The sequence below is a fragment of the Solea senegalensis genome, linkage group LG5, assembly GCF_019176455.1.
Source record: "Solea senegalensis isolate Sse05_10M linkage group LG5, IFAPA_SoseM_1, whole genome shotgun sequence".
Lineage (NCBI taxonomy): Eukaryota > Metazoa > Chordata > Actinopteri > Pleuronectiformes > Soleidae > Solea > Solea senegalensis.
In genome coordinates, this window is record NC_058025.1 from 24,309,459 (window position 1) to 24,325,155 (window position 15,697).

Consider the following 15,697-nt stretch of genomic DNA (forward strand, 5'->3'; position numbering starts at 1 on the left):
CAACATCCACAATCGACCAATACACATATCAATATGATATAGTGTCTTTTTTCATTCTTGTATCTTAAAGTACGTCCACCGTCTAATGAAGCATTCCAGCTATATTTTGGGTTTTCAGATTGTATAGAATTCTTATGTTTTATTTTTTATACCTTTGCACTTTGTATATACACTATAACATAATTTTTGTTGCGTTACACCTCTCTTTAAATGTAGTCCTCCGTCGCTGTTAGAATCCCAAAGCCAGCAAAAAAACAGATTTAACCATGATTCTTTTTACCATGGATTTCCTTTCAGGCCTGATTACCCCTCTGACTGTTTCAGACCTGTGCTTGTGTATGTGACTCCCTGCTCTCTCTATTGTTGGCGCCTGTACCACTGCGTCTCCCAGCTCCTGTTCTGCTCTGCTTATCTGTGTGACGTCTGTGTCCGTGTGGGTGTTTTCACTGACAGACAGTGTAATGATGCCCCCCGGATGAGCCCCGCTGACTCTCTGAGCTGCCATACACCAGTCTCCTCACAATTCTACAGAATGTCAATCAGCCTCGCCTCTGCATGACTTCACTCTCCTCACCTGTCTCCGTCCATTTTCTGTGTGAGTGTGTTTGCCTCCATGTGAGGCCGTGTACATCTGTTTGACCGTGTCTCTTTTTTCTTTTTTTTGGCAGGTTTGGCGAAGCCCATGGGGCTGGTGGAGGGACCTGGAGGACTTGGCCAGGGGGGAGCTGCTGCCACTCTGGGAGAGGACAGCCGTGATGCCGAGGGGAAGTACGAGGAGTACGGCTACAACGCTCAGCTCAGTGACCGCATCTCCTTGGACAGGAGTATCCCCGACTACAGACCCAAAAAGTATGTCTGCACGTCTGCCTCAAGTTTATTCTCATTTTTTTCCCCCCTGCGCTTCCAATTACACCCACTCTCTTCGATGTGTAACCGTACAATTTGGCAGTTTAGTCCCCGCAGCAGTTGATGCACTCAATTTCCATAAAGACACACAGCGTACAGCACGACATTTAGATGGGAAATTGGCATTTTCTTTTTGTTTTTTCACCCTCTTTATCTTCTTCTTCCAGTTTTTATTGTGAGTCTTAGTTGCATTACATGTTCATGTGTGTGTTATTCCCTCCAAACATCCATCTTCTACCGCTTTATCCTCCACACGAGGGTCACGCTGGGTGCTATGCCAGTCTCAGCTGACCTAGGTCACACCCTGGACAGGTTGCGACCTAGGTCACACCCTGGACAGGTTGCCAGTCCATCGCAGGGCCACAAAGAGAGACAAATAACCATTCACTCTCACACCTGCGGAGTAATCCCCATATTGCATGATTTTGGACTGAGGGAGGAAGCCAGAGAACCCGGAGAAACCCACACACACACGGGGAGAACATGCAAACTCCAAGCAGAAAGTATGCTAACCACTACACCGACCGCGTGGCCCTTCCTCCAAACAGATTAGTACTTTTCTTGGGTTTTAATTGCCTTTAGGACAAATGTGTTGTAAATGGCTGTGATTCAGAAACAGCTGTGAGTGTGTTGTGCAGATGTCAGTGACAGGCTGGGTGGATGCGTCTCCGGATGCCAAAGCAGCGCTGTGACCAAACACGCTTTTATTTGAATTATTATTATATGTTTTTATGCAAAACCCAGACAACGGCACGGCATGTGCACTGTGGACACTCACGTGGACGGAAAGCTGTCTGTCTTTGGTTCCTATCTTGTAAATTTAATGGCTGCCAGTTGGGCACTTTCCTGTACACCTTGTGCTTTAAGACATTAATATTGTAATGGTCGCCCTCAGTTTCCCAGTGACACATGGCGTGGTAGTAAAGCTGCTCGGGAGAGCCGTCAACCGTGAATGGCTTTACGCAGTGTGGGACACATTTGAAACGAGCACATTCCACAGCGCGTTTAATGTGAATAACGTCAGAGTTCTCAGCCATTGGCTGGTGACTGAGGATAAACTGTTTGTGACCCGTCTATGTCAAGTAGAGCGGCATTTGTTTGCCAGCATTTCCATTCAAATGTGAAATATGCAAAGTTGTCATTTTATTTTTCTCCCTATTTTTCACACTCTGCTCCACTTATAAGTAGTCATGGGTGTTTCATTGGATATATATACATGTATGTATATATATATATATATATATATATATATGTGGAGTCCCTCTTTCTACAGTCACATCCTCACTTCCTGCTTGATGCTTTACATTCTCTTCATCCGTAAAGCCACGTAATCTCCCGTCAGCAGCCACGGGAGGTTTCTGAGGGCTTTACCAGGGACAACAAGTCATTTCATCCAATCTGCTTTGTTCTTGGGCTTTTTCATAAATCATAAAAATTAGAAGGAAGTGGGGAGGAGGAGGAGGAGGAGGGCAAGTAAAAAAAAAAGGAGCTTGCTAATTAATAAAGTCTGTGTAGAGAGTTTTTGGCTTTGAAGGGTTTTAGGATTCCTTTTTCTAATCAACATAATCAACACAAATGTGACCCTAGACAAAAGGAAAGTGACTGCAGGGTTTTTGTTGAAGTGATTATTGTTTGTGGTTTTTATTGGCACTTAGCGACATGGGCTGTTTGTCTTGTGCAGACGGGAAGGATTACTCCTTTGTCTTGATCTGTGTCTCTGGGTCTGGCTGTAAATCTATCACCTCACTTTTCCCAGAAACTGAATATTTCTTCTGTAACCACATAAAGAAGTACAAAGACGTCTTGTCAAACAAGGTAAGGCACGACTTTATGATGGATATCCAGTGTTTGCGCTGTCTGATTAAAAACTCAGAACACTTTGTCGTGATGCTCAGTGGAAATCAATACAACACAGCGCAAAATATTTTCCTTTGTATTTTTTTTCTGGAGCAGCATTTTTTTTCTCAAAAGACGGGAGAAACATCAAAGTACTGCTCTTCGCAAAGGACAGCATTGTCCACCGAGAGAAAATAGATATGTTTACAGGCGGCACAGCACAATCTCTTAGGAGCGTATATGTTATATCAGCGGGAATTTAATCAATTGTTTGGTTGCTATGGTGACGCATCAAAAAGGTTTTTTGGCAGTCCCTCGTTAAACTGAACCAAAGAGAAATGATGGCAACAGTCCCCCCCCCCTCACATCACCTAAAGATATGTTATTAATATACTTTTAAGACACAAATTTACAGTTATTTCCTGAGGTGATGTCCGAGAACATAAATCGAGTGAAGCATCTGTTCATGACGCCTATCTGTGAGATAAACTCTAGTATAAGTATAGAAGTAAATAGGGATTGTTACATTTAAATAACGTAACTTACACGTTACAAAAAGGGAACACGTGTGTGTGTGTGTTTGCTAATTATTTATAAGATAATGAGAAAAACACTATTTATGCACGTGTACAGTTTAAGTTTGTGTAGAGGAGAAGAGAACAAGACAATCTTAATTTAAATTTAAAAAAATACATACATCATTTGTCACATCATCACTGTGTTGATAGCTAATGGGAAGGCTTACTCACTCCATTGCCCACATGCTTTTTTTAAAGGTCTTTTAGTCTTTGACTCACTTTCTTTTTTTCCTTTTTTAATGGAACCTGCGCACAAATGGAGTGGAACAGGTGGTTAATTGGCACTTTCAGGGGAGCGGTCTGCGCACATGATGAAATCTCATAAACGTACCTCCTCGCAGCCTGAAATGAGGCGTTTGCATGAAGTCAATATGATTTTGTATTGCGCCGATTCACAACATACATTATCTTATAAGGCACTTTCCATGGCGAGGTCAAGAAGAGACGAGAGAGAGGAGGGGAAAGGGAAAAAGGGGTGGGCGAAAAGAAGAATGGAAAGTAGAGAAGAGGATAGAGGAGAGAATGACACCATGAGCATTAACAGAGAGTAAAGAGGAAAGAAGGGGACGGAGGGAGGGAGAGAAAAAGAAAGTTTCAAGCCTCACAGAGAAGTGCAAAAAGTTTAAGATAAGCGACTCCTTATAATCGAATTTTATTTGTACAGCAAAAGGAAAGGAGAGATCATACGTACTGTATTATAGAAGGACGGAGGGGTTAATCATCAGGGGTTATTCGGGGGGAGAAAAAGAACAAAGTTAGTGTCGTGTCATCATGTGATATGCTTAAAAAGACAGAGAGAGAGAGAGACGGAACGATTGGATCACCCTCCCTGAGACAAAAGCTTTGAGTCTGACTTTATATACAGAGAGGGAGTCTGGATCCACTGGAGAGGAGCCTGGTAAGCGAGGGCTCTGCTGGGAGCACAGTGTGGCCTGATCGTCAAGATCGAGTGTTTTGCACTTGAGGAGGAGGAGGATTTTAAATTAAATTAAACTCTGAACTGTACAGGAAGCCAGTGGAGAGAAGCTAATACCAGAGTGATATGGTCTTTGGCTCTCGTCGTTTTTTTAAGCATCCTTTAGGGACAGAATGCTTTCTAATTTTTCACGTTTTGCATGTTTTAGAAGACAACTTTTCTGGGTATTTGTTTTCTATCCAAGTCAAATGACATGAAATGATCAAAAATAAACATGAAAGACATGAAAATGCCGTCCAAAAGTAGCATTATTATGGTCATATCATTGTTCTCTGAGATGTTTAAAGCCAAATACAGTTTTGTCTGTAATTAAAAAGTAAAAGAAGTTACATCACACAGGAGTTCCCCGGAGTTTTCCAATAACATCACATAACATTTCTTCAATTTCAACGGCCTCAATACAAGAACCAGACACCTTTTTTTCCACCGGGTTCTTAATTGACCTGAGCAGAGAAAAATTCGACTCCATTTTTGCCACGAGTGAGTGAGTGATCTGCACATTCTACAGAAACCCTCACCTGCAGCAAACCAATTCTTAATGCTCACAGCTGAAATGGTCCCCGGCACAAAAACCTAGAATCCTCACTCACCGCCAGTCTGCGTTTTCTTTTCCCTGCTCTTTCACCTCCCAAAGTAGGTTTCCTAACGGAGACACCGAGGGTCGTAGAGCCTCGCCGTGCTAGAGGGAGAGAAACCGTAAAAGAAGAAGAAACGGCGGAAAAGCTGGTGAGAATACAGATGCTCACAAAGTAAAAAGGAAATATTTTAAAACACAATTCAAGGCATCAAACCGACCTTTCACCCTCCAGCTCCCGCTCCTGTAAGAGGATTCTTATTCACTTACTCCTAATCTGACCTCCATCTCCAATGTTACCTTGTGAAAGGTTTGATTTATATTTTGTCAAAAATTGTTGTTAAACCCGAAGACTACTGAATGCTCTGTTTCCCCGAGAACCCTCGGTCGTGTGTTTGTCTGTGTGTGTGTGTGTGTGTGTGTGAGAGAGAGGGTGATTACCGGAAGAACCCGGATTACCTCATCTCCTGAGAGTCTGATCCTGCAGAATGGGATCATAAAGTCTGAGGAGCTCCTGCTGGAAAATGGTTGCTCTTTCCCGTGCCGCAGAGTTTATCTGCTTGAAGGGTCAGAGAAATGACGGGCCAAACAATTATCTCTGTGAAAGGACCGTGTGCTTGTGGACTGGAAATTTGCTGTGCTGTTGCCTGGCCCTCTGTGGATTACGGCAGGTTAATGTGAAATTTCACAGAAAATAAGAGTGGCAAGTGTGTGTGTGTGGGGGGAGCAGCAGCTATAGGGCAGGAGGAGGAGAAAGAGGGAGGAGTGGTCGAAATACATCTTAATCCAGCACTCTGTTTCTGTCAATGCTTGTTCCAGGTCAAATTATGAGCACTGGCCAGTGAGCTGAGTCCCATTACAAACAGATGAGGAGATCGCTCATCCTGTTACGCTTTCACAAGGCCGCTCCCTGCTACCGCAGACAGGTGCAAATTTAAGGGTGAGCGATGCCCTAAATTGGATCCGGTAAGCAGAGCGATGGCACTACAATTTCACTTTACGATCCTGACACTGAAATACCGCCTCCCGCCACATCTCAACAAGAAGTCATGAGGCCGCCCCTCTGACATTTTCAAGATATTACTTGGGTTAGTATTCATTAGCCTCTCCGAGTGACTTCTACGCTACCTTAAATAAATAAATAAATAAAAATCTTCCCTCAAACTCACTGCCAGATTGTATTTATAGACCTGGCAGCGCTGATTGAGAGAGGCAATAGAGAAAGCTGTGAGAGGGAACAAAGGAGTTGCTGAGGGAGGGCATAAATGCACCAGGAAGGCCTGGAATGATACAGGAGGGGTTATCAATCAACACACTTGTGCATTTACTCTTAAGAATAGAGTACAAGATGTATGCAGCTCTCTCTCTCTCTCTCGCTCTCATTGGTTTAGTTTTCCTTTCGTTACCTCGGCTGTCAAATGCATGTGGGCTGTGGTAATGGAAGAGACTGATTACAGTGCATGGAATTACGCACTCCCAGTCCAGAATAGCAATGCTGCACGGAGAGAGAGAGAGAGAGGGAGGGAGAGAGGGAGAGAGAGCAACATCAGGCAGCAGACTGTCATTTTCATGCAGGAATAGTTGCCATTAAATAACTCCAGTGCTGACGAACCCGGGTCGCTCCTCACCGCGTAACCTGTAAGCCTGCACCTGGTGCCTGGAGCTCAACCCTAGGAAACTCTTGTGAAACTAATGAATGACAAACAGCAAGAAATGCTAATTTAATTATTTTTGAGCCGGTGATGGTGAAAGCTTAAGAGTTATCTATACATTGATTATGAATCACAGGATGATATAGCTTCACTGACTTGTTTCCCCTCAGAGCTCGTGTAACCTCCCTTCAGGTCATCGTTCCGGTCTCCTGGTTTTTACCTTTTCTGTTTCTCTTTTCACTCTAATAGACGGAGATAATGGAGACGGTGACTGCAGCAGGCGGCTGTTTACACCTTTGCAGCATTTAGCTGCTAAATGAGCCAGATCTGGGTGTGACCTCTATTTCAACATCACTTCAATCACTGCAACAGTCTTTGATAAGAATTAAATAAGAACAGCTTATGTATAGCTTACTGTATAGAAAATAAGTTGGTGCTTGGTCCATATTGTCAAAGTCTGTTTGAAGACCACAACTACAGGCCTGTATTTAATTTATTTATATTATCCTTTAATTGGCTTTGGAAAAAATGTCAATTTCTGTACATTTTTAATGACGGTAACAGGGTTAGAAAACTTTGCTTTAAACAAAAAAGCTTGTCACATTTTTTGGTTGTTTGCCCATAACATTAGCACTTCTGTAGCATAGATTTATTTATTATATCTATTATATAATATTTAGCTTCACTGACTTGTTTCCCCTCAGAGCTTGTGTAACCTCCCTTCAGGTCATTGTTCCGGTCTCCTGGTTTTTACCTTTTCTGTTTTTCTTTTCACTCGACGGAGATAATGGAGACGGTAACTGCAGCAGGCGGCTGTTTACACCTTTGCAGCATTTATATGTAATTTTTACTCGAGCTGTTGCAGGAAACCGGCGATTCAGCGTCTTTGTCGCCAGAGAGGAGTGAGTTGGAAAGAACACCTGTACATAGTACATACATCGAGAGACGAAGAAACATTGAAAGAAATGTTTTATACTTTTGAAATTTCAAATTTAACAAAACAAATCAGTTTTTCTTCATTTTAAATTGTTAAACATGCAATACATTGGAAATAACTGCCAGATATTGGAAGTGATTCTGGAAAAATGCACTAGGACGTTCTCTGGTCCTTTTATTGTTAAAAAAACCAAAAGCCTGGTACATACAGTAGTGGCTTCTTCTTCTTTGGATGGTGTGGGAGCATTTGTGGTCAAAGTCCAACAACCACATGAAGCAAACACAATTAATCGTGTTAGTTGTGCTATATTAGATTAGCACATAACTTTAGACTAACTATTAATTATTTACAAGAAAACTGCTCACATTGTGAGGGATTCATTTACAGTTGATGTGACTCGTGGTATTTTGTTACGAGTTGTGCGGCGTACGATGTAAAAAAGAAAAAAGTGAGGTAAAGCCCAACACGGGGAGTAGATTATGAATGTCTTATATTCACCGTGTTATTGATGCAAAGTATTACAAGTCAATACGTTTCCATCTGTCGTGTCTCCAACAAAAGTAACGAGGCTCTCTCTCTCTCTTGCCAGTTCTCATTGTTGAAAGGTGAGAACCTGTGAACACATGCCCACCAGACACACACACACACACACACACACACACACTCACACCAGTAGCTGTGGCGTATGAAGAGGGTTCCAATGCGTGAAGAGAGGAGGATGTAACTTTAGCGGCACGCTGGGCTCCATCTGCTGCGCGGCCGCTCTCCCGCGGCCTGACCTCATAGACGCTGATCGCTGATGCTGGCATCCCGGTTCACCGGAGTATCAGAGTACCAGCGGAGTTCAGATGGCTCACAGCAAGGGTGGAAAGAGTGCCTAACGTGCCGTGTTTGAACAAATCATGGTCACGTTGGTATTCCCCTTTCCGACATTTGAAAATTTCATGACATCAGATTTATTTGGTAATCCCTCCTTGTATCCTATAATCTGCGATTACTAATTCCTGTAGCAGCTCGAATGTGTGATTCAGGTTAATGAGGCAGTTTGTGTTTTCAAATAACATCCGTCGGGACTGAATTTCATCTTCGTCGCCGTCATGTGGCATTAATACATAATGACAAATCAATATTATTCTCTCATTAAAGCATTAATGACACGAACTTGACAAATGTGCCATTTCAGTGTCGTTAACTTTGCTCCATACCTTTTTATTTTTTCCGACTTGAGACGCAACTTATAGATTTGTTTACTCTACAGATGATTTATGTGGATTTGGGCTGCTCATACAGGCCGCTATTACAAGTGTTTCATCACAGTCAAAATCTGTGGTAAATAATTCAACCACAACGGTTATCCTAAGCACCTCATTATCCCCGTTGCATTCCGACTCAGCACTGATGAATAAGATATGCGAAGACACGGGGAAACAAAGGCACAAGGAAAATGTGTTTGTCAACCGCTGCATTCACATCCTAATTGCAGCAGTGTGTCACAGTTGCCATAGGAATTGGCCAAGTTCCCCCTGTTCAGTCAACAGTTATTTCTGACTTCAAAGCCACAGTGCGTCTGTGGAAAAATACTGCATTTCACTGGAAGTGACAACTTTAACAGACGTGAAATTATCGGCTGCAGCGTCACGCGATTCGGGAAACTGCGCATCGCACCGAGCGACTGTTCAGTTACAACGTTTAATTGTGAAACGGGATTCAAATCACACACACAGAACAGGTTACCATGGAGTCCGTGTCGTATGAGAGTGAGAGATGGAGGCAGACAACAACAGGTGGTGGCGAGTGCAGTTTCTGAAGGAAGAGATGGAGACATCCTTGGTTGTGAGCCGTGAGACAAGGAGCAGGGATCATATTCACATCCCCGTATATCATTCTAATATTATCATGGCTTCTGTGTCGGCAAAGGCGTGTATGGATTGGGTTTCTTCCACCTACTGCCATCTGTAATTTTATGCACAGACAGGTTTCAGATACAGGCCAAGCGATTTGTCGTTATGGTTGACTTATCGGCTCCAATAGGGCATTTTACAACTTATCAGTATCTGCAAACTCGGGCTGTGATGGCGCCGGATGGGTGCCCTGCCCCCCTCCACTTGTCATGTGGACACACAGTGTAAATTACAAGTCACCGGCTATTGTTTGCTATCATTGAACGGCAACTTATGCTGAAAAAGCATGCATATGTTGTTTTTCTGTGTGTGTCTCGTGTAAAACAAAGTCACGGCAGTTTCATGCAGCCGTTCAGCGATGACTCCGCCCACGTGGAGTCGGTACTATTTTGTAGTGGAAAACCAACCTAAACCGAGGCGAGCTGGGACCATAGGTGGAAAAGGGGCTTTGAATGTCACTTAGCGATGATTTATAGACTTTTTCCTTTTCATTGGAGCCTGAATTGTAACTGTTATTTGAACGTAAGCTGACGACGCATGCTGTGCACACAGCAGACAAAGATCACAGACGTGTTCAGAGACCACACAGAATCCAGATTTCTGTAAGATTACATGAGGTAGATAGCATTTCATTTTCTCACTAGCATGACAAGATCATATCTACGTTTCAGATCCCAAGGAATGCAGGACTGTTGACAAATAAGAGAAGACATTGTAATGTATACCCTTGATACAAAGGTTTTTTTTCCTCCCGTTCCCTGTTATTAGGTTTGTGTTATTTCTTTAAGTGCTGATAATAAAATGAGTGCTACTATAGGTCCATATGACTTGGTCTTTAACCCTTTGGAGGAATGTACTATTTGCTCTCTATGGTTCAGTGACTGAATCTATATTCATTCCTGCAGGTCTGACAGCTGCAGCTCCACAATTAAACAGAACCAGGGCCATCAAAAAGAAACTTATCAGAAGGAAACGATGATGAACCTTTTCTAGGATGAATAATCAGACCTTCAGAAGCTATGACGTGTGTTTATTGCAGGCAGTTCTCAGACAGAGCTGTCGTCATGAATGGAGGGCAACACAGACATCCTCAAGGATATATACAATTTCAGGCTCCATTAAGGGATTCCATGGTTAAAGGGGTTTCATTAAACAACTTCAGGCCGTTCTTAAGGGGACCAAAGTGGAACACATCTGCCCGTCGCTATTTGTCATACTGTTTGTGCTGTTACACTCTGTGCGTTTGCTTGACCTCACTTTTGTCACTTTCATTCCTAACCTGTGTTTGGCTGCTGCTTGTAATACTGAAATCAATACAAGCAGTATTTTTGTAAAGGGGGTTTGGCTGTACATCTTGGAGGGTGGTGGTGGTGTGAGGGGGGGATTATTTGCTCCTTGCACAGAGTTATATAAGAGGATCAATAACATTTTCTCCTTTCTGCAGGATAAATAAGAAGGTACAACCAGGGGAAGGAGAGGGAGGCGAGCCAGTTTCTATTGTTTTATGTCTTTATGCAAAGCTGAGCTCAGTCTCCCGACTGTCGCACATTAACGGCATATAAAGATGGACATTGTCTTGTTGTCTTGACATAGTCGAGTTGTGAAGCCTTGAGATTTGAGATTGTCTGACGCCATGTCAGACCTAAAACCGGGCTTCTATTGGATGATACCAATAACACTGGTGTCCGTTCATATGTGCCACGATTTATCATATTTTTTCCTCTAATTTGGGGAAATAATTTACAAGATTAACTCCTTAGGAGAGGTTTTTATTGCAACCAACAGAGATGCCCCCTGGTGGCTAATTGCTATTTTCATTGTACTTCCTTGGCTTCATTGTCCAAACCGGAAGACTATGTCCTTTTTATATATATATCTAAATAGATATATATATATATTCATATATATGTATGTGTAATCTGTTCTGTACATACAGTAACTGTCAGGTTTTTGATGTACTGTGGCGTAATAATCGTACGTGTCGTGTACGTTGACAGGTGTAAGCTGCTGACATACACCGAGGACCTCCCTCAGATCTCCGTGGTCTTCATCTTCGTGAACGAAGCCCTCTCGGTGATCCTGCGCTCCGTCCACAGCGTCGTCAACCACACACCGGCGCACCTGCTCAAAGAGATCATCCTGGTGGACGACAACAGTGACAGCGGTGAGACACACTAACACTGAAGTCTAACATAATAATAAGACTCAGACCCACGGTGTTAATAAGTGCTACCTTCTTCTACCACATTCATCAGTTTCTCTGACTCATCCTCTCTAAATCATGAAAACCTGTAGCGCCTGCAGGTTCTCATTGTCTAATCCTGTAGGTTTGCTTATGCAGTTGAGACAGTTCCCCTATTTATCATATTTCATCATTGTCTTCCCTGGCAGAAGGTGAACTAAAGATTCATGCGAAGATGATTTAGTGTGATGTTTTTGGACTCCTGCCAAAGTAGTCCATCTTACTAAGTTATCGTGTGTGTGTGTGTGTGTGTGTGTGTTAGGCTTATAAAAAGATTATGGACCTCGGAGGCCTGGACTCTTGAAGATCGGGCTTTTTATTAGATTAAGAAAACAGAAGAGAAGGGAGGGTTTTTTTTTTTGTTTCATTTGAATTGCTGTGTGTACTACAGTCTCCATGGTGATGTGGGCACAGGCTTAATATGCCTCCACACTAAGACACCCACGGCAGCTGATGATGCTCTCCGCATCCCAAAAGCTTCCCTGTTTGCAGGAGGAGGGACAGTGAACTAGATTCCAGACGACACTTGGCCCTCCTTTACTTGGCACGGAATAATAGGCCTGCCTCCCTCAGGCTGGCAGAGGCACCGGGTGCATAAATAACATACTGAAAAAAGGCCGGGAAGGAGTCACCACTGGCACACGTTCCCTGCTGAGACTCTAACTGCATACTACGAAACAGGGACCTGTTACAAACCAGTGAACAGACGCCTCCTCCTCCTCCACATGTTTACTAGTGTTGTCCTGAAATAGATTTCTCAAGTACAGCTGTATTGTCACTATATACGCTTCAATAGAGCTCCGGATGTCACGACTGACGCCGGCGTAAGCAAACATGACTCACTTTGCTTACAGGAAAACATTCTGAGAAATGGCTGTAAAGGTGATTTCAAGCCTTAAGAGTTCACTGTGAACTTTAGATTCAGATTCCAGAGAAACCAGGAGGACTGGGTATTTCTGATCATACAACATCGTCAACGCTCTGATAGACTTTCCCTCCTTTTACTCCAGAGGATGCTTCCACTTCACACAAAAAGCTATTTTATGTCATTAGATATTGTATCAATGCAAACAATGGGGAAATTTAACTTTAAATTAAAACGCCCGTGCTCCTAATTTGTCAAATAGAAGAACGGTTTTGTAATGCTTTCACACGAGTTACATACTTTACTTTAGTTCTAAGTTATGTTTCCCTTTAACTGCCAACAAGGAAGCTGCAAATCTAGAGCGTTGTGTCTTCAGCGTGGCGATTCAGCACCTGAAATGAAGCGATCGCTCTACTGTGTGTTCCCATCACTCGCTCGCTTTGAGCGTGTTTTATAGCGGTGATCTGTGATCCACCTCTGCTGTCTTATAAAACACCCCCCGACTGTCCCCCAGGATCCTGGCACACAACAGCTATTCACATCTTCACTTTTTATGAAAACAGCCAGTGAAGAGACCGGTTGCCTGACATATTTCCGGGTTATACTGTATATGCTGCTGGCTATAAATGTCATTTCCTGTCAAAATGGCATCGTTTGGGCCCATAAAATATTGTCGTGAGCGTTTACAACCTCTAAAACACAAAACTCTCATGTGGAGCGACTTCAGGTAGGTGCAACAATAAACAAATAAATGCAATAAATGCACACAAAGTAACCCATCTGGCTAAGCTCAATATGGTAACATTAATTTGAGTACTAACATCGTTTTTCCTCAGCTTAGCAGCTTCCACTTCAATGTTATGGTAAATTGGCCCACAGTTTAATATATTTTCCTTCACTCTTGTACTTTTTCATCAGAGTTTTTTTCCCGCAGACAAGGTCAGCGACCACAGTTGGTAAAAACAGAGCATCCTCTTAGCAGGATGTTAGTCGGGAATTTAGCAGAAACCAAAGCACGAGTGAAAGAGGAATAAATATTACACTTAGATTTGATTGCCGCTCTGAAAACACTGTAAGCTAATGATGAGGTCTGAACAGGCTGATTTAATTTATCTAAGTTGCCAAAAAGGAAACAAAAGGCAAAATCCAGCATTTATTAAATAATAATAATAATAATAATGATAAATGAATTAATTACAAGCCTGACCGAAAGAAAATCTGACAACACATTTTCATTTGTATGCGCCTCTTGAGCGACTGAGCGAGTGAGTGATGAGGAACCATCTCAATCAACAGACATCATGAATATCTGAAATCCTGACATTTAAATCACAAAGTTGCCAGCCTGTTAATGAAACCCAGGAGAGTCACCCAATTTGCCACAAAGCATCGCGGGGGGAGGTGAATGAAAAAGAAAAAGTGACACACTGAAAGTGATGTAGAGGATGTACGTTTTTTTCTAAGCTAAATCTAAACGTGAATTCCTGTCACTGCTGCTGTAGCGTCTGTCGTAACCTTTCATGTGAAGCGTCGCAGTCCGACAGTCGCACTCCACCGACATCACCGTACATGACGGCGGCGCGTTGCTGTTTTCTGTGTCCGCTCGCATCTTTAATGAAAAGGTCAGTTTCAGGTCACGATCTGCAAACCGACGCGTCTGTCGGCAAGTCCCTCTCTGCGTTTAACGGGAACGTGATGATAATTTGCGCCGATGTTTGAGCGCTTCCTCAGGAGTCGCTCGGCTTCCGACATCAGACAATTAACATGCGCGCCGGGCTGTGTGACCTTTTCCGGATGGCACTGTCTGTCCCGCCTCGCTGGTGCGGCCGCGCTCACTCCTGGCATAATGAATAACCCACAGAAAGCATGTTTGCCTCGCTGCCGCAACACATTTCCTTCACTGATACAGCCACCGACATTATTCGGTGACAGGGAGGTTTATTCACAGCCACTGGTTCCAGCAGTCTGAGCAAAAATCACATTCCCGTTGATGAGCTTTAGGCTGTGCGACGACTCCGGCTCACAGTTGTTTGCCGTGTTGGTGGCAACGAAGAAATTAATGAGCCCTAAAGGATTGGATTCCAGCAAAAACCACCACCAAATTGATCACTTAATGATTCATGTAATGAAAACAGGATATAAACTAAGGACCAGCTCAGTGGAACTTGTAATATTAATTTTTGGCAGCGCTGAATCACTTTAAACATTGCATATATCAAATCAGATTAAATGGAACACGTTACGCTTTCTCTGGATTTTCTTTTCATCATTTTTGTATAATGTAAAAAAGATGTGGAAACTCTCTCACTGTAGAGTAAAATGTTTAAACACTTACTTACTTTCACAGCATACAAATAATGCTACATCCTTTATGTTCACGGAGACCAAACAGAGGCAGAATGACAGCATCGACAACAAGAAAAATGACCAAGAGTTACACAATACAGCTTTAGGTTACATTAAATGAGAGACTGACGCCTTATCCACACAGAAATGGGACGCTCCATGACAACAACCTTTTATTGGTTTTCTGTAAATACAGTACTCCAAGCGCTGTAGTACATATGCCAGGCCTGTGCGCGGCACTGCAACACTGCCCACACCAACACAGAGAAGAAGAACGCAAAGCAAAGAAAGCAAACGCTTTTACGTTACAATGTAAAATAATCCAGTCGTAAAGCAGATAGACCAAAACAATGTCCAAAAACTCATTTTGATTTGGTCATAAACATGAAAACGCCATGGAGGCATTTTGAGATTGTCCCACTCTGGGACCTGTATTGCAAAAAATAGTGTTTCAGTGCTCTTTAAACACCTTTTCAATGTGGAAAGTAAGCTGAAATAACCCAAAAAAACAAATATATTAAGGGTTTTTCCAGTTGAGACAGTCACTTTATCATCTTGTCAAACTTAACAAAAGACATTCAGTGCTTACTCAAAACTGCAGTCAAGAACTGAAGCATAATAGTATAGGGTATATTAACATCTACAGCGCAGGTAATTCAATCACGTTGCGTTTGAATGAATGCATTAAAAAACAACCTATATGTTCCACGAGAAGGCAAAGAGCAGAGAAAAATGGGGTCCAATTTAGGTTGGTGAGTTTATCTCTTTAATTGTGTTGGTAATTTATCAGGCAGCGTGTGTTGCCAGGGCATTTAGCTGTGTTAAGAGTTGAGGGTTAAAGGTCGAGGAGCTAATTTACCATTGTGCCATTTCCAATAAATGTG

The 15,697-nt window shown here is 42.7% G+C and overlaps 1 protein-coding gene across 1 annotated transcript in view; it reads left to right on the forward strand.

The window, feature by feature from the left end:
* The window catches only part of galnt9 (polypeptide N-acetylgalactosaminyltransferase 9), an 80,130-nt gene that overhangs the window by 11,698 nt on the left and 52,735 nt on the right, over positions 1–15,697 (forward strand). Inside the window, exons 2-3 of the mRNA XM_044027041.1 lie at positions 669–849; positions 11,358–11,524. Coding sequence (XP_043882976.1) covers positions 669–849; positions 11,358–11,524 — 348 coding nt within the window. The remainder of the gene's footprint in view (positions 1–668; positions 850–11,357; positions 11,525–15,697) is intronic.